The sequence below is a fragment of the Lepisosteus oculatus genome, chromosome 22 (assembly GCF_040954835.1).
Source record: "Lepisosteus oculatus isolate fLepOcu1 chromosome 22, fLepOcu1.hap2, whole genome shotgun sequence".
NCBI lineage: Eukaryota > Metazoa > Chordata > Actinopteri > Semionotiformes > Lepisosteidae > Lepisosteus > Lepisosteus oculatus.
Window position 1 is genome coordinate 4,733,958 of NC_090717.1, and position 20,150 is coordinate 4,754,107.

At 39.8% G+C, this 20,150-nt stretch overlaps 1 protein-coding gene across 2 annotated transcripts; it reads left to right on the plus strand.

Annotated features, from left to right (window-relative positions):
• Positions 1-1,468: 1,468 nt before the first annotated feature.
• fbxw8 (F-box and WD repeat domain containing 8) lies at positions 1,469-20,132 on the plus strand. Of its 2 annotated transcripts, XM_006640315.3 has the most exons (11): positions 1,469-2,243; positions 2,391-2,495; positions 2,652-2,816; positions 3,515-3,603; positions 6,834-6,991; positions 10,295-10,491; positions 10,924-11,133; positions 14,983-15,110; positions 17,935-18,108; positions 18,950-19,066; positions 19,409-20,132. In XM_006640315.3, exons 1-11 carry the CDS (start codon positions 1,590-1,592, stop codon positions 19,572-19,574), a joined length of 2,163 nt encoding a protein of 720 aa, XP_006640378.2. In that variant the 5' UTR covers positions 1,469-1,589; the 3' UTR covers positions 19,575-20,132. The 2 variants fall into 2 exon arrangements, with proteins under 2 accessions (XP_006640378.2, XP_069038072.1); XM_069181971.1 differs by lacking the exons at positions 17,935-18,108; positions 18,950-19,066; positions 19,409-20,132 and adding an exon at positions 17,050-17,241.
• Positions 20,133-20,150: the final 18 nt, after the last annotated feature.

A 20,150-nucleotide genomic window follows, 5' to 3' on the forward strand; every position in this document is an offset into this window, starting at 1 on the left:
ATTGGGTTTTCACAACAATCTCTGACAGATTTTAAATTCTTAAGGAGCAAGACATTTGGATTGTGAGGTTTACAAAATGAGGAGGTATCATTGCACACCAAGCTGTACTGTAGACTGAACACATGTACTTAACATTTTTTTTTAAGTCTGGGAGATCTAGGCCTCCCTTGATACTTGGTAGTCACAACACTGCCATTTTAAGTTGGGGCCTCCCCTTACACCATAAAAAAGAGTTGAAGCAACTATTTATGTTTTTCAATATTTTGTGAGATATAATGGGAAACATTTGAGTAGGACAATTCATTTTCAGAATGGCTCAGCCAGGATATGGGAGTGTGTTCCACTCTTCAAGGTCCTGCCTAATTCTGTCACAGAGGGGAATGAAGTTAGCCTTACACATCTGACTAAATCTCATCTGACTCACGTCTGGGTGCGAAAAATATGGTTAACTAAACAAATTCTGAATGAGGCCAAGCTATTGTAGAGTTCATTTTGATAATAAACTATTCCTTCTCATAGTGCTTACATTTGCATAGAGTATAGAAAAGGTAAGACCATTCAACACAGTCAAATATCTTCCTGGCTATGTATTGCTTGCTTCTGAAATACCTGGTAAACATTAAGCCTTCAGACATTGTTAGTCGAGTTGTGGTCTTTGATGAAACCAGTCTAATCTTCATTAAGGCAGCAACCCCTCAGGGTGTGTAGCTATTTATTTTGGTAGAAGCTTGAGGGCCACATTTAACACACTGTTCTGGACACTTCCCCTGGTAAGGAAATATTGGCCTTTCTCAATGATTATGACAAAAGGTTATTGTGATATTTTTTAAAACAAATTATTAAACATACTTAGCAAGGGATCTACAAAGAGAACCTACAATTCTTTCTAGAGCTCACTGCCGAGCCCACCTGGGCCAGGTCCCATCAATAATTGAAGCAATAGTTGGAGAGCCTGTCCTCTTTTTAGTAAGGATAAATATTTCCATGGTTTATCACTATGTTCAAATATCCTTTGCTTGGCAAGTTAATTTTTCTTTCTACATTTTAAGTCAAAAGAGAATCTAGTGCAGAATAGAGAGAGCAGAAATCTTTCAATCATGTATTCTCTACTAATAAATCAGATCATTTTGAAAAAGCACAAGTGAGAAAATCAAGTTCATAATGGCAATGTCTCCCCTTTTAGATCCCCTTCAATGATTAACTAACGTTCACTTTTTTACTTTTATGCAATTAAATACTTTAAAGGGTAAGTCATTCTGCACTAAGGTGAAAAAAGTCAGTTTTGAAATTATTTAAAAAAAATATTCAGAAAAGGTATACACACGTATTTATTTTCTTATTCTCATTGTATATCTTATCTGTGGATTATACCATAAGGCTTTGGATGTGTTCAAGTACTCAACCTTCCTATGACCTCTTCAGTGTGGAACCCATGTGCTGTTATTTCAAGACTAGGAGTTCCAGTCGGGCTGTTTTTGTTGTAGGACTGTCACGTATAGATGCAAAGAAGCAAACCGGGTCTGAGAACGTTTTTTTCTTTCATTGTAAGTATGGAAGATCTGTGTTTTTTGTGTGCTTATTAAGCTGAAATGGGAGATGCTGAACTGCAAGAGTTTAGACAACGATGGAAGGAGGAGTTGGAGAAAAACAGCACGGACGTTGGACAAGGAGCTGTCGTGAGTAAATTGGAGACGTGCCATTACCCACTACAGGCACTTTCTGAAACGACTTTAACTCCTAATTTTAAAGACTGCGGACACACCGAAAGTGCCCGAGTGAAAATTAAAGCAGAGCAAGAGGGACCATCTGACTCCATTGGTGATGCTCGTGGAGATGAAACATCAAGTTGCTCAAATTTCCTCAGCGAAAAAGCTGGGAAGTCGGCGAATGACGCTGGGTCTTATTCTTTCCTGGCCCAAGGAAACTCCGATACAACTAAATCATATGTGGAGTACCCAACGTCTGCATCGCAGTCCTGTTTGATGCGGGCTGATGTCAGCAGGAGCGAAGACCGTCGACCAAGCGCCCAGCCGTCGAGCATTGAGGATCAGCCCGGCTACGTTTCTATTGCGGAGGGCTTGTTGGATGGAAGGGCTAGCCCTTTGTTGGACAGAATTCAGGCGGAGACTTCACGGAGAAAAAGGGCTCATGCAAAGGCCACGGCAAAAAGATATTTTCAACAGCAGCCTCCGCAGAAGCTGCACAAGAAGGAAACGTTATTGGATCAGTTAATACAGGACTTGGTAATTATTATTTGTGATAGTCGTGATTAAAGTATTTACAACTACTAATTGTATTAATAATTAAAAAAAAGTTTCTTATTTATCTCTCATTCAGAAGAGGTTTCGCCCTTTCTCATTAGTCTTAAGTGTATTTTTTTTCATCCACAGAATGAATTAAATGAAATTCCATTTTTTGATGTGGAACTGCCATATGAATTGGCACTGAAGATATTCCAGTACCTCAACAGGACAGAACTCGGACGGTGTGCACAGGTAAACCCGATTCCGGAAAAATCTGTAGCGTGGTATCTAAAGAGTGTGTACGTACTGTAGATGGTCCACTAGCACTGTTTAAGATCTGTCCCAGGCAATGCCTGTCATGTACTCCTGGTGTTATTGGAGCCTGCTTGTTGGTTCTTCTGGTCATAGGTGAGCAAGCCGTGGAAAGCCCTCGCTGAAGATGAAGTTCTGTGGTACAGACTGTGCATGAAGGAAGGCTACCTCACTGGGGCGAGTGTTTCTGACTCCCCCTGCTGGAAGGGCACTTTGCGAGACTGCAGAAATGTGGAGCACACTCTAAGGTACAATTGGAAGGTAAGAATCATAGGTACAACATATATATTGCAACGCTGAAAGGTTAAAGTGTGGTGTTTAAGGGACTTTAAGCAGACCATACAAATCCGGTTTATACTGTTGTAGCAATAGCTATTTTGTTCCCTGGACATTGTAGCTTATTAGTAGGTCTGGTGGGTAGCTGCGTCAGCATGCGTAGACTCCAAAGGAACAAGAAATAGGTTTATTCCATGCTGAAAAGAGAAGAAAGAAAACACAACGTTTCGGCTGTGGAGCCTTCTTCAGTTGTAAGAAGGATAGGGTAGTCAGCAAAGATAATATGACATGGGAAAACACAAGCCAGGAGAGAGGAGGAGGCGGGAGCAGGGGAGAGACAGAGTGACCAATCAAGTGGTGTGAGGTCGAGAGAGGTGAGGAGGGGTGTGAAACGAAACATTGTGTTTTCGTTCTTCTCTTTTCAGCATGGAATAAACCTATTACTTGTTCCATTGTAGCTTATTTACTGGCTTTATGTACATGTTGTCTTTGAAGTACCTTTATTGCTCTCCCTGCTAAAATATCACAATAGCGAACATTAGTACAACAAAGAGCTGGTTTGTGCCTGCCTTGAAGTTTGAGCTCAGTTTTGGCTTGGGAATATTAAGAATCAACCTTAACTGTGTCTTGTCGTCTTTGTTAAATGTAGCATCCTTCACTTTACGTGGTCTTTTCTCCCGCAGAATCGTGTTGGATCCGTCACCCATCTGCAGTACGAACTTGGCAAAGTGCTGTGTGACGTCAGCTCCTGTGACGGCTTGGTAATAGCTGGGTAAGAGATTTCAAAACTCCCCAGCATCCTCTCGGTCGCGATTCAGCGGTTTCCTCAAACACAGCCTCTCCTTAAAAACTGTAGTGCATGAGTAAATATAATCAAGGTTACTAAGGGTATGAATAGGCAAGCAGTTTGAGTGGATGCTGAGTGAACATGACACATTAGCATAGCAGGGGATAGGGCTGAGATTAGTCTGCCAGAACTCTCTCATCTCCCAGTTAAAGAGTGACCGCTGGTGAATTTAGACTCCTGTGTTTCATGATAATGTTACTGAAGTACCCACCTCTTCTCCACTCAGCACATCTTCTAGTGTGTCAATTTCAGCTCTGTGGGTGGGGATGGTTTGGCTCCAGAAATAACTATTAGGCGGAACGTACCATGTGAGGAGTGGAGCCACACTGAACATATTGGTATGGTCTGGTATTTGCTTTTGTAGCTGTTAACTCTGATGTCATTAATGGAGCTGATCCCATTTATCGATCTTGTAACTGTTTTATTGAAATATCTTTCATTAACTTTGGTTGTCACAGGTGCATCAATACACCGTGCAAAATGAAAATTGTAGGGTTTTGGTGGACTGATTAAAAGAGCCCATTCTCTTCATGTTGGTACAGGGCTCATTGCTTTGAGTCCAGCCATAAAAGCAAGTAGCAGTTTTAAATTGGGTGGGCATGTAATAACATAATTGGTTAAAAAGAGCACTCAAATCCATTTTGATCACAGCAGGCCTGAAAACCGACACAACATGAAGTGTAACCTGGAAGTCCCACTTTGCAAAGAATGTTATGTGGCATGTAAAAACATTTATCTTTTTTGACCTACTCTAAAAGACATTTGTGTAATAGCATTTTGGTTGAGTAGTTAACCTCTGGATACTTTTATTTCCCTTAAATCTATAATGCCAGCTTAGGACTTGCAAAAGGTTATTCGTACTGGTTAGTTTCTCAGTCACTGAGGTGAAATTTTAAAACTTGGCTCATATTTAAAGGAGTATTATGTCATCTAAAATCTGTACATATTGGCTCCAGATACTTCTTAGATATTGCTAATCAATGTATTAAATATTTAACTGACATCCCCTTGAGCACTGGAGCAAAGCAGTTAAGTGTTGTAGTGCATAAGGTGACCATTTGTACTTTAAAATAAGATAAATGGAAACAATTATACAGATTGCTGGAAAAACCTAAGTATGCTGTTTATGTTGCTTCGCCTTATTGATTAAAAGTGAGGTAACCCCGCAGCTCCACCAAATGGATGTAGGTCTGAGGACTTCCTGAACAAGCCTTGTAGCCACTTTATCAATCAGGTGTCCTCTAGAGACCATCTTGATTAAATTATCTTCTGACAGCAAACATGGGGCTTTATTAGTTATATGAGGCATCAGGCCACATATAGTAATTTATGTGGCCATGTTTGTGACCATGTTTGTCCTACATACCTTATGTACCAAGTTCTCCAGGATGGAAACATTGGTTTTAACTGTCATGTATTATTAAAAAAAGTGTCTTCCACAACTGCAGTGGGATTTGATGCTGCCTTTGTCTGTTTATGCTTTAAAACGATCACATCTTTTGGAATCGTGTTTAAGGAACCAGTCATATTGGTAATAAACAAACACCTATATTTTGGTCAGGGCTTTCATATTACACGCGTATTCTTTCTTCTTCTTTTTTGGAAGTGTCTCACAGTTGAGGATGAATGTCTTCTGCAGTTGTCATGTCTGTGGGTCTGAAGTTGACTGGTGAGAATAATCCAGGATGGACAGATGTTGTCACTGCTTGGTTACATATGTCAGAGAGGAATAAGTGGTCCCAGGCAGGCCATACATTAAGTAGTTTGGCCCCACTGCGAATGGAAGTGTGTCAGTGATCAGATGTAGCATTTTGGTAAGAACTATTAAGAACAGGGCTGGGAAACGATGCAATCTTGTTTAACCCCTTTGGCGTTAAAGGGGTTTGTGATGGATCTGAGAATCACCAATTGCACATCATCATGGGGCAGTGGGATAATGTTAATAAATTCTGGGTGACATCCTTACTTCAGAAGGATTCTCTTCTCAGGTGAAAGGATTGTTGTGTATGTGTCTGACCGTCTAATGCCATTCGTAGCCTCCAGAGAAACAGCTTCTGTAAAATAAAACCAGTCGTGGTAAACACAGCGACTGCCACAGTAACTTTTTAAGAGCTGGCTGAACATACCAGTAGGACCCAAGCTGATCTCTGCGTACTAAAACAAAGTGTCAGAATTGAAATGGCACATGTTTCAATCCTTAGTGCTGTTGACAGGTTTATTCAAGTAATGCCAGGGTGGAATCAAAGTCCTGGACTGGATTGGTAGTGTAGCAGTACGTGTTTACGTCGCTTTGTGTAGTTACTCTTTGTGTTTTGAGAGGTCGCTCGGGGCTCCTGGCTTCTCTCTCGTCCGTCCCTTTCTTCAGGGCGAAGGCACACGGTGGGGGCGAAGGCAGCCACAGCAGCAACACGTGTGGTTACAAAAGGCTGCAAACGTTGCGCCGGGAGAAGTCAACAAAAGGGATCAGCTGGCAGCTCCTGCTTCCTTCTCACTCCAGCAGCCCAGGGCTGATTTTGAATGCCGTCCAGGAGGCGTCCTTCCGAGCCGTAAGCATCTGGCATGGAGGTGGCTCGTTACAGGCCCACTGTGCGGGCCTCAGCTGCTAGCTGGGCCTAGTAAAAGCTTTTACATGCAAACACTCACACATGCGCGCACATAGTAAGTCACCTCGTTTCATTTTCACCTCCAGTTTTCTTTTTCTTTGTTTTGCGGCTTGCTTCAGTTACAGTGTGAAAAATCTCTTCCTTTTTTTCCCGTGAGGTTTAGCTGAAGGTTGGAGGAAGAAAAAAAAGTGAGGATTTTTTTTTTAATCCACGATGTGTCCTTGTTTCTGAATGATTCGCAGTAAGAGGTCGACATTTTACAGTCGTAAGAAACGCTTGGGGGTTAGAGTTCTGTGTGTTCTGTCTCCTGTCAAAAACCAAGAATCCTGCTGTCTGGACTCCTTGTGTTCAGTTTGAGAATGTAGGTGGTCCAAAAATTTGGAGCTTTGAATTCAGCCCTTTCCATGACTCCTCCAAACCAGAAAATGCGGCTGTTGAATTTTCACTTTGAGGTGAAAAAATGAGGTAACGGGGGTTAGCAGAATAAATGCTTTTGTTGAGATTTGCTCAATTATGATCATTTGAGTACCTTTTAGTCGAACTGTTTTTCAGGTACACGTCAGGTGATGTCAGACTGTGGGATACTCTGCACTGGGACTCTGGCGCCTCCTACCTGCGGCCCAGTCATGTTGCCATGGAAACAGCATTAAGGCCACACATAAGCCATGTCCAAGTAAACAGAACTGTGGCAGTTGCAGCCTATGAGGATGGTAAGAATAGGGGCTGCTCATCCCTCACTGAATCCTTGCATATTACATACATGCCGAGAGCTACCTTTGCTTTATTTTATTTGAAACAAGCTGAGGTCAATTCAGTGCTGAAAAGTAGAAAGAAAAATATTTTTTAGCTGTGGAGTTTTCTTTCTGTGCTTAAGGGCCTTTCTAGTCCATATGATACATTTTTTCTGCTTTATGTTGACTGTCATTCACATATCTGCATTTGCAGTAGACTGCTGTCTGACTCAAGTGGTAACGCATTCTTCAGGTCAGTAACTAAGGAACAAAATATTGAAATTATGAGGCTGTAATAATTGCTAGAATAAAATCTGCAACAAAACCAAAACAGGAAAACAATTTTGAGAATGGTTATTTAACTAATACCTGTATATTCCTGTGGTTTCCTAAAGAAAATCTTGTTCTAGATTTGCCCTGGTTTAGTGACTGGCTGTGTTAATGTTTGCTAGTCTTCTGGTTCCTCTTCCCTCCTTTAAGATGCTTTAATAGTATCGAATGTTGTGTGTGACACATCAGATTCAAATCTCTCTCTGCAAATGTGGGAGATTTTGAGCATGCATGGAGACCTTATCACCACTCTTCATTTCCTGAATGAAGCAGATGTTGTGTGACTTCCTGTTGACATGACCACTTTCACAATTAGAGTGGATGCTAAAGTTGTGTGTAATTAAAGAAACAGTTTCTTGCAATCTAAACCTGCAAAGCATCTAGGTTTGGAGTGCAATTATGTCACTCATCTTCTTACTGTAGTAAGACTTAACTAATCTAAATATGTTTGGCATATATCTCTGTGGAACAATAATGTACCTTTTGAGTAATTAGCGTAATTGCTATTAACTGCTTTTGGCATCTTCTCTTTCCAGTTGTCAGCTTCCCAACTGGGCAGTTGTTTCTTTTATTTTTTCTTCAGCATTCATTGTGATGGAAATTAAATTGCACTTAAGGACATCTGCATAACCACTAATCTCTAATTCTCAAAGAAATGCACTGGCACATTGAAGTAGTCACCCATATGGGAGGGCAGACAGAATGTTTGTAAGCCAAGCAGAATTGGCTGCACTAATGTTTTTTTCTCGTACTTTAGTGTTTTTTATGGTCATGTTGAGACAAATTGAGGGGGATTAAGCTATGATAACTGCAGTAGAAAGATTTTTTTTCTGATCGTTTGAAAATGCATTTATACATATATGTATAATTACAAAAACATATAGCTCTTCTAAAAATCTTATAATAAGAAAGAACCTTTTTGTACTTCAGGGGTTTCCTTGAGCAGGAGATTTGAGTGGAAAAGTACTTAAGGAATCCAGGTATCTGAGCATTTATGGCTGACCAGAAATTGTATAACAAGGTGTAAAACAGTTACATCAGGAGGGATGAAATGAATATTGTCAGAATAACACATGTAAGTGAATTAATGGAGGGCACAGATGTAGCTAAAAAACATATTACATATTACATATCATTTACATGTCTCTAACATACATTTTGTCTCAGTCACACCAAAAACTGGAGAGTATCCATGAGCCCGGAAGATCGCCATTATAATATCAATGTATAGACAGGGTATGTATGGTAAAATGTTGTGAGCTAGGTCAATATTGTCCAGGCATCTTAACATGCATATGGAATAAGAAAATACTCATAACTCATACAAATACTCAAAAATACTAATAACTCATAATTTCATACGTAATTTGGGAAATTTCCCCTTGAGTAGTTTATTTTATTTTTTTCTTCAGCAAATATGATCTACATTGGGGACATGGAATATTTCAGTTTGGGAATCTTTAAAATTTTAAAGGAAGTCAATAAGGTAGATCACAACAGTTATTTCAAACTAGGTTCAGCATTGACCATTGATTAACTGAGATTGGTTGAAAGGGAACATTGTACCAAGATCAGTAAATAGCCAATTTTGCACAGAGCTTGCAATTAATGGAACACATCACCACACACAGGAACCCTTTTAACGAAGGTTTAATGCTGTGACAGATCCACTCTGTCTATTGGAGGCAGTAATGGTCTGAATAGCTTATTCTTGTCATCAACTTCTCTTATTACTCATCATTCTGGCCAGGAAAGCAGGCGCTGGTTGATTTTCATATCTTTGTGTTACTTGTGCAATGCTCTACCATGTGGGCAGATCACTGTATCTGCTGTGTTTAAACAACTCAGCTGTTTATGTTATAAACAGATTGTAGAATTACCTTTTTAAATACCCAACAAATGTTTTGTAACGTTTCCCACTCCGGCTCTCTAATGAACACAAAGAAGAAGAGATCTCTGTACAGCGAGCACTGTGTGAGAATGAACAAGCGACGTCTCCCAAACTCTGAAACTCCTGCTGTGCAATATCCTGCCCACTGATCTTGTTTTAGCTAGCTCCAAACACCTCCTCCTTTTCTTTTGCATAATTACAGATCTGACTTTCCTATACCAACATTTCGGTGTCTGGGGGCTAAGTGTTGAGAATTGTTTTTAAAGCATGGTCTCTTGTTGGGGACCTATGAATGTCTAGTGAGGTGCAGTTATAATGCACAGCCTATTGATCAATGTTGCTGGAGAGAATTATTTGTTCCCCTTTGGGGACATAAAGCAAAGAGGGGCAATTTATGTCAACAATTCTTCCGCAGTGGGAGAGCTCATTAAATATTGATAGGTAAGCTGTAAACGTAGCTTTAGCCTGTAGTTTGTAACAGCTTTCTCTCTTGGTCTGCTCCCAGACAGCATTTTCCTCAATTATCATGTCTTTTTCCACATATCTTTCTTTTAAATAATTCATGCAGCTCATCATACTTGTTAAGCTTTGTTTACTTGTTATTAGATGGTATACCGCTTTAAGTTGTACTGTCTCATCACATTAGGGGAGATGTACAGCTTTTTTACTCTATTTGTTTTTCATTCTGGTGAACATTTAAAATATAGTAGTATAGTATCTTAAGGTCAAGGTACACCATGTAAAGAATACAATCCTAAAATTGGTAGATCCACATTTTATATCTCAGGCTATCAGTGTAGATTATTCAAATAACTATGAAAACTGTGAAACTATGCAAAACCACACAGACCTTTATTATTATTTTTAAAGTGAAGTCCCTGATCTGTTGCTGTATTAATGTTAAAATTACTTTTATAATAGCTTGATCCATTTTTGAATGTATTACTTCCCTGTGATGTCTTGTAGTAAAAACTGAGTGAGTGAGGGTATATGTTGTTACTTGGACATCCTGTTCATTCTCACTTTAGAAAAAGGCTGAGCCAGAGCTCTTGTTTCCTCAGGGGCTGTGGATGTGTGGAGTACTGAAACAGGTCAAGAGCCCATACACCACTTCCAGCACCTCCAGAAGGTGCAGGGCCTGGCCTTGGGCTCAGATGGTGCTACTGTGGCTTCAGCCTGCGGTTCACGAGTGCGACTGGACTGTCCAGTTGATAAGGGCTACTGGAAGATGCTTTACCAGACTGAACTTCAGAAGCCAGTGAGTGAATTCATAAGGACGAGTGTCAAAACGACGAGCGTCCTGTGAGGAATTACTGTAATACATTTTTATACAACTTAATCTTTAACAAACGGGATCCTAATGAAATGAACTAGATGGGCCAAATGGTTTCCTCTCTACATAACCATTCTCATGCAAAAGCCAAGCTGTTGAGGAAGCTGAGTCCTGGATTTGATTACCTCTGATTCATAGCTGATGAATTCATTCACATGTTGACTACACAATAAGCATGTTACACAGACTGAAATGGTTTGGTGGCTTAGCGTGTATTAAAGGTAATCAGAAGTCTGCCCTCATTGTATTTTTAAAGTTGAGTGAAATATTTTGACGCCCACACATTTTACCTGGAAAAAAATCAAGCTTTTCTCAGAATTTATTACTAAGACCTGTAGGGCTTTTCTCTTCTGACAGGTGGAGTTTCTCCGGCTTGCCCCCGACACAGAGGAAGTGCCTCTGGCTGTGGTGTCTGCTGCTGAAACAGTGTACCTGCTGAGAGCAGAGCAGGATCCCAGTGTTCTCCACTCTGTCTATGGCCATCCTGTGACCTGCATGGATGTGTCATCCTCGCAGGCAGCCCTAGGGATTAAGAGTGGTGGGTGGGTCATGAACGATGGCAACAAGGTAAGTCTAAAAAGAGAACAAGGAGAAATCCTCAGGGCTTCCTGCACAAAGCTCCACTGGGCTGAGACTCCCAGTGAGATCAGGTAAAAATAATCACAAGAGTTTTAGCTCTGGGATCAAGTTCTCCACCATACTGTACATGTACCTACTGCACATTCTGTGAATCTGCAAGGTCAGTTATATATTTCTCTCTCTTCACACCATGCGTTAAAATCCCGTGACCTTGTCTTTTTTGTCATTAAATCTTTTTGTAGTCAACAATGCCAGCGTTACATTTTAAATGAATATGAAATTAGGGTTGTGGATAGACCTGGCCTTTACTTACCTAATCAGATCTTGGGTACCCAGGTGATCTGGCGTCCAAGAAACATAAAACCTGTCTGAAGCTATGCTCTTGCGTGCTCGCAGGAAAAGATGCTTCTTTTTTCGGAATACATTGTTTTGTAAATTAATTTTGGGGTAGTAATAGAAAATGAAACCCCTTTTCACAGTCGGAGCCCTGCAGCAAGACCATCCATTTTCACTTTCGTCTGTGTATGCTGTTAGAATTTGCTTTTTAAATTGGACACACGCAAAGCTCCTAATCAGACAGAGAGAGCACAAGAGCTCCAGATGGCTGCTCTCGGTATTAGACAATGCCTTGGCAGTGTTCACACAGTGACATCACATCAATTACTCATTTTCTCATTACTGGTGGTTGTACTGTAATTGCACCACAATTCAAATGACTTGCAACAAAAAGTTGGTGAAATAAGTTTTTTTTGTCAAAGCTAAGATTGAAATGGATCAGATTTGTAATTTACATATTTAAACTTGTTTTTATAATTTTGTCTGAGTTAAAATAGTACATTTAACTAAACTTTTTTAGAGTAGCACCGTTTATAATCATATTTCAGCATTTCTATAATGCTTCAGTAATTTCCAGAGAACTACAATGATTTTTTTCTTTAATTTGTTATGACTCGCACCTTTTGCTTTTGTCTAATTTATGCACGTACAAAGTCAGAACTAGTAATAATCAGCCAAAAAGCTTTTGTGGAAGCTGTTTCATTTCAGCGAGCAATTTTGTACTGTTAGGGGGATAAAAGGTGATAAAATTAAGATTGTGTGATGTGTAATGTTTTACAGTGTTTAATGTGTAGATGACACATCTAATTAAAATGTGCAAAGGAAATATAGGTATTGTAATGAAATTGTCTGAGGCTTTTGTGCTGCACTGATAACAGATATTAAAGCATCTGGTAATATTGCAGCTCCAAATGGACCACTTGATAATTTGTTAGCTTTGTAGCCTTTGAACGCCTTTAATGCACTATGATATTATTTTAATACATATAAAATAATGTTTAAGGCATAAGTAAAGCTGGAGAGGTAATGTGACTTATCTATAATCAATTTAAAAAGATATTTTCTGCATTCTGTATTTGCGACTCAACGTGTGGTTCACTATTCCTATCTAAGCCATGGAGTTACAATTTGCCTCTACATTCTGATTGGTGTAGGTGTGTGTGTGTGATTGAGGTGTTTATGACTAAACACTGCCTTTGGATAAAAATGGCATTTATTTTCTCTCAGTTTTAACATGACTTGACAAAGGCTTCTGTTGTGATAACTTTAAGTTGGAATATGTCCTCAGAAGTGCCCAGTGACTGCTTATTTGGTTAACTAAAGTATGTGGCCAATTTATTTTCTAGTGCACCACGTCTCGGAGAAGCTGCATTGAGCCATATCTGAGGCTGTAAATGGGGTATGTGAGTGTTGGCTCATCATACATCCCCACAGAAGGGATGGGTGGCTCAGGGACATGAGGGACAGAGCAACATTACCTTATGCGGAATCTCTGAGCTGCAGTCATTATGTTGTTTATCTGGAATGGCCAGCAGACTCCCCTGGTCTTAATTACTGTTTGTTTCTTACGGGAATACCTCTAGGGCCATACATCTGGTCTGTGGGTAGTACCATTTTTGAAAGCACTAATTGAAGAACTTGCTGGCATCTCCACAGGCTTGTCTGTCTGCAGCAATGGAGTATCAGAGTAACAATTTCTAAAGCTGTTGCCTTTTTACCTCCAAGGAAATGCCTTTGGCACAATTCCCTAAAGGCACTATAAAAACCCATATCGTTTATAGATATGAGGTATCGAGCCAAAAGGATTGATTTTGCTTGGTTTATCTGGTTCTTTTTCTTCCTTATTTAACTCACTGCAATAACAAGATGGCATCTGTTGCTGAAGTGCCTGAGGCAGTTTGCAAACAAAACATTTTTGACAACAAAAGAAGAAATGCAATGTCCTGAGTCACCCAAAGGGAAAGACAAAAGGATGATATGAATCTGGACATTACGTTAGATAGGGTGAGGAGAAATTTATCTTTTCGTTATTCTCATAAAATAAACAAATCTTCTCAGACATGTTCGTTAAAAATGTTATTCCAAGTTGAAATGGTTTAAATCAGATTAAACCACTTAAAATGAAAAGTCCTGTTCCTGTAGAATTTGTGCTTCAGTTCATCCTGCTCAACATTTAGTGATTCACTAGAATAAAAATGTTGCTTTTATTTTGTGACCAAGACCCTGTTAGGCAGTCATTTAAAACTCCTGTCAGATACTTGGCTTGCTTTGAGGCATCACACAATTAAGCCTGTCTGGCCCAAATATGACAGATAAAACATCTGGCATTTTGTCAAAACTTACATCATATGAAATGTAAGCAGTTTTTTATTGGCTTTTGAATTATTCATTCTTTTTTGTGCATCTACCTGTCTCTAGTCTTGTTATTGTTTCATTTTTAAGCAGTGCTTCATCCCAGGTAAATATGAAGAACAGCAGCTTTTGCTGTTTGTCACATGACTGCTGTTGCATGCCAAACGTCATACATTCCTCTCAGAATGCCTTCCTATCTCGATGGAAACAAGTCTGAATATTTCTTATCAGTTTGGAGATTTACTTTAGGAACTAATGCTATAGTAGAGGGATGAAGCAGTAACCCAAAATGTCCCGTCATGTGCAATACCCATCTACTCTTCATTCAATTAATTATTAGCTAAAGGAGAACGTGTCCTTTTTAGGATGGGCTTGTGGAGATACTTTTAAGTCATACCATACAAATGTAGCAAACTACAATATTTTTATAATTTATTGTTGTGCAGCTAAATATTTTTTCCACAGTAGCTTTCCCTCCTGCTAGTCTGCAGTAAACACCCACTGTATCCCCTGATATAAACACAGCCTCTCCATGCTGGCACAACAGGAATGAACACAGGACCTTAAATTTATTAATAAAGTAGCCCCACCTGATGGGCAATAAAAAGGTGAACTGGGGGGAAGCGATGAGGTGGGAGTGCGAAATGTTTTCAGAGGCTAGCGAGCTCAGGTGGAGAATGTTTTAGCAATTCTCCGTAGGCTTTTAACTCAGTACATCTCTGAAGGGAATCTTCAGGGACTTGTAATGGCGTAAATTATTCAGTCGTTTAGAGACCTTGGAATCCGAGCCTCTTTGGGTGTCTGATAATATCTCAGATTACAGCTCTGCACGCTTTGATGAATTTGAGAGCCTTAGTATAAGTCTCTCTTGTGCTATTTGATCAATCAGAGATGGTTGTGGTGAATGCACAATGTGGAGTGCACAACACTACAAAAAATGTAAGTGGGGAAGAGACAAAGGAAAATTCCTGCCCTTTTTCTGAGTGGAAACTCAGTGGGTGTTGTTGTGGTGGAGGGCCTTTTGCATTCTCTTCAATTCCCAAACATAAGGAAAAATTACCTCCCCATAATATGGGAGCTTCTTTGAGGTTGCACTATGAGCTTGAACGAGTTAGTGCTGAGGGTTGGTTTTTCATGTTTTCTCCTCAGATCCAGGTGTATAGCTTACAGACAGGCAAGACAGAGCTGGCGATGGGGAACTCAGCTGGAGATTTCACTTGCGTCAATCTGAGAGACAGCCCGCCACATCTACTGGTCTCTGGGAACAAGGACAGGAGGTACAGACTTTGCTTCCCTCTTCTGAAGAAAGGCCTTATATGATTATAGAAACTCACATTAGAAAGAAGGAGACTTGGCTTCAGTCACTTTTCAGCAAAATGATGTAGACAAATTTTAATTGACCAATGAAACACTTTAAAAGGATTCAATTTTGGAAGGCAGTTCTATTTCTTTCTCAATATACGTCTCTAATTGTGTTCTTTTAGTATCCAAAATTGATTTTGCAGCATCAAAAAGCAGGGTTTAGTCTTCTGTGTCTCCGGCTTTTTTTTGGCAAACCCTCAATGACTGACAACAATAAAAGAGAGGAATGCAAATGAAGAAGTCTGTCGCCACATTCAATTTCAGAGTCCCATTCGTCTTATTCAGATACTTAAAAGTGCTTTGTGGATGGTTGTTTGCTCTTCTTTTTCAATACCTGTAGGCATGTGCGAGAGCACAAAGGAACACTGGAACCCAAAATCTTCTGTACCGCTGCCCAGCGTTCCCATCATTGAACAGCTCACGCCCCTAACATCTGCAGCATGGGAAAAAAAGAAAGGAAAACTCATCTGCAGTAGTGGCTGGCTGCAGAACAGTGTTTGGCAGGAAGTTGCTTGGCATGCCCTGGAAATTAAACTCCTGCCGTGATTTCCTGAATCTATCAGATCTTAAAGAGGCGGCCAAAGCAGGAGGCCATGTGTCTGTGGACAGCGACGGCCCAATTTTAATGGTCCCCCACCTTACCAAACCCCGAGTATCAAAATATAAAACTCAAACCAAAGTCCATTTCAATGATTAGATAGTTTGTGTGTGCAGAGTTGGCCGGACCATTTGGACACTTTATATTGCTCTACGGCCAAAAAAAGAATAGGGAAATGGAAGGAACAGTTCTGGCCTTGCATTAGTGTGGCCAAAGGCCAAGGCCTAATGCATTTCTTTTTCCCCAATTTTTTTTTTGAGTTTCCAGAGAGCAAATTAAGGAGCGACTCCCCTGATAAGGCTGTGCAGTTGGGAGTCTAGTTGGCTTTGCCAAGGAAACATCTGAATAAACAAGAATACATGCTGGGTGCTAAAGAGGATAATGATGGTTTGGGTGCTCAGCCTCTGAATGTACTCCCAAGACAAAAGAGTTTTTCTGCATTGTAAAGCAGTATGGAAGGTTCTTCCTTGTAATTCGGGTTTGGGTGTGATGCTTTCATTTGCTTTTGCTTTCTCAGTCTTAATTTCTTTGAAAGAAATGAAAAATTGGTCAAAGCTGTCAAAGCATTATCCATGACATAAATGGGAACGTGAGATGGAAATTTGCAAAAGTACTGTTTAATAGTTCACAAAGCATTCTGTTTGTGAATTAATTTATCATGAACACACCACCTGTGTCGTTGGAATTTTTTGATAATACAGTATTTGTTCACAAATATTTCATTAATCAAGTTTCATAAAGAGCATTAAAAATCTGTGAGATTATGTTTGTGAAGTCTTAAATTACCTTTGAAAGAGACCATTGTGTATTACACCTACAATTAATGGTCCTAATTATTTACCTTTCATAGAATTACAAGAACAGTGTCTTTCAGAAAGAAACATCTTCATTTAGGATGAAATTCTTTTTCTAGAGTGGTTATTCAACCTGTATGGGTAACTTTGCCACTGTACTATTTAGATCCAATTAAGTAGGGAAACAGTAATATCACAAAAGCCTGTCCGCTTCATGTTGTAAAGGATAATTATTTTGGAGAATCAAAAGTGGACTATTTAATGCCTGCCTAAACAGGGTTGTGTGTTTTCCAAAATTATGGCTGGATGACCATGCCAAGAACAGTTAAATCCCTCCTTGAGAAGCATTTTGTCTTTTAAAAATAGTTGTTCTTCACATAACAGCTGTGTATCCCTTGACGTTCTTTAGGTATTCACAGTCTGGTTAGAATTCACATTCAGTTTCCTCTGTTTTTTTTAAAGGAAAAGTGAGTATTCCATGTTTTCTGAGCCTACTTTGGACAATCTTTCCATGGAGTCATCCCCTGGCTAAATGTGTTCCTAATGAAATTTACAAGAACAGATGGAAGGAAACGGTTGAGCTCCTGTGGCTAGTTTATCTACACTTGTATTAAAGATAGTGGACATTGTCTTAATAAATGGAGTGCTACTTTATTGAAACTGCTGGCGTGTTCTTTATTACCCCATAGAGTTCAAAGGTACTGAAAATACAGCACACTCAGTTAATTAGACCTTTATTAGAAAAATGAAACCAGGCAGATGTGTGGTCTTAAAGCTCTTAATATTTCATACAGCCACTGTAGCCAAGGTCTGTATGTAATTAATCTTTTTCTTTGCTCTTCTATAATGTTTCCTTTTCTTTTTTTAAACTGAAAATTGTGTGTTGAGCTGTTGTTTATGCATCTACTATATTTTGTGAGCACAAAATTACTTTGTCATAATAGTTTGTAATTGGAGTTTGCAGATTTAATACAGTGACCCGAAACTCAGGTTCTTTTTCTGTAGTGCTGAAATGCGTTGATTCTACTTTCATTGTTCCAGGCTTTTAACTTATGTTGAACATTCCTTGTGCATTTCACGTGTAATTCGCTTTCGGAATAGAAGGAAGCAATCAGAACTGGAGTGACAACCAGGACTTCACTTCAATTATCAACCTACTGGAGAGGCTAATTGACAGGAAAGAAAGGGAAATAGTTTTTGACAGCTGCTCAATCAAAACAGAAAAAATTAAATACGAAGAAAAAACACATGCTCTGCTCCTCAGTGACTAGCTGGAAAAAGGATTCTTAATTTTTTGGGACTGTGCCTTTTTTATTCCACTCATCTGCTCTTGTTTTGTGGCTTTAGGGTGAGGGTGTTTGACCTCCGTACTGGGAGCTGTGTGACCTCGTTGTACGCCCATCATCTGGGCGTGTCGGCTGTGCAGACAGATGATTGGAAGATTGTGAGTGGGGGAGAAGAGGGGCTGGTCTGCGTGTGGGAAATGAGAATGGGAGCAAAACTCTGGGAGATGCACAACAGGTAAGACTGTTTTTGTAATTGCAAAATCAATGCATCTCACTACACTATGAAGTAGTAAGGTTGATTAAGAACATCCATATATAAGGAACCAGTTGTTAGCTTTTTATACAACTGCATTTCCACACCATAGCCATCAGATCTGAAAAGTTAAGCAAGGTGAGACCCTGATGGTTGATAGGATGGAGGATGGTAGACCTCTACAGAAAAACAGGTTACCACTGGAAGTCACATTTGTGAACCGGTATCCCAGCAACAGAGGACACTGCTGAAGGAGGTGCCATCTTTTGTAATGGTCATTGGTATCCCATTGTATTTACTCTGCATAAGAGTAGGGCTGCTGGTGAAGTAAATTCTTACTTTTTCACCTGATCTGTTGTGTGATGGGGTTGCTGGGGCAGAACCGCTGCTGCCTCTCCTCAATGGGGGCTGGGCTGGTACTAGATGAATTAGGAATTTTAGGTTAAGCACTTTGGGTTCCTTAAGATGAAAACCTCTATACAGTTGCAAGGAATCATTAATTAATTGTTAAGCTTTCAGCTATCATTAATGGGTTAACTATTAACTTATCACAAAACTCATGAGTAGGGACAGTAGTTCCTTGATAACTAATAGTCTGCTTGTTTTGTAAGTTAAATAGGTCTTGCACAAGGCTCTTTGGTAAATGTTAATTTCATAATTGCACTTGACTCTTATAAATTGTTTGTACCTTCTGAAAAGAAAATCTTTTTCCAGCTGTTAGAACATCGATGGATGCTATGATTGAGGGTCACGGTGCAGTCATTCTGTTTACCACTGTGGTGGTTTCACTCTGTTATTTTTGTAACTTCTGGTCATGCTATAGACATCCGGTCCGTCACGTTCGGTTCTCCACCAGCACCCTGGTGACGGCTAACATCCCGGACGAGAAGTACCCTCGAGGTGCCTGCATCACCGACGACGACCTGACTGCACATCGCAGGTCTGTGCCCCTTCCCTCGGCCCCAGCCTTCAGGCTCCTCACATGCTCCCTGCCTTATCTCACTGTCTCCTCTCCCGTCCTCCAGCTTCTGCTTTTCCTGTGGCAAAATTAAGTTAGTGGTCGTAATCTTTGTCTGGAAACATTTCAGGGATGGGGCTTTATGCGTTATGCCTGTGAACAGCAGGGTGTTCGCCTTTAAGCACAGGGTGTGTGCGTAACAAAAAGGAAAAGAAAATGCTAAATCCTATATCTCTGCTGGCAGTAATTGTTCTTGTATAAATCCTGGCTGTAATCAGTATCTCACCTTATGTAATTCAGATGAAATATTTTCTTTACACGCAGGCACAGAGGAGTGATCTACTTGTATGACTTCTCAGTTGACATGTTGGCGCTGGAGCACGTCCTCCCCATCTGTCGGTCAGACTACACGGAGTCCACAGGCTACAGTTACAACATTGGACTGGCAATGCCCTATGACATCCTGACGGAGCCCCGGTCTGTCGTGTGACACACACAGGGGCGACGCACATTGCAGCTACACAACATGCACTCACACAGTGCTTGGTGATGCCAGAATAATCTTTAAAAAATATATATATTTTTTAAAAAAGACTTTATTCCTACCCTTTCTCTTTTAAACATCCAGTTCGCTTTTCTTGGAGGGGGGTGGCTTGTTTCGTTATTTTACAATCTGATCTGCTTTTAAGATATTAATTCATGTAATTATGAATGTAGTCAAATAATTTTAAGCTGCAGGGAAAGCTATAATTTGTTGATAATGGTTCAGATAATTAGACCATAAATTAGATATATCTAATTACAGATATGTAGTCTGTTTCATTTTGTTATGTAAGAAAACTCTGTACAGTACAATACATGTATTTCTTCTTAAACATGTTTTATTTGTAATTTGTTTACCTTTAAAGTTCTTCAATCAGGTTTAAAATGTGATTTATGTTTGAGGGTAATATTAGCTTTATGTAATCAGTGTGTGATTAATCTGATCAGAACATTATAAGATCTGTATGTAGGGGGAAAATGTAGAATTAAAACAATGTAATTCTTATATGAGTGTGTGTGTCAG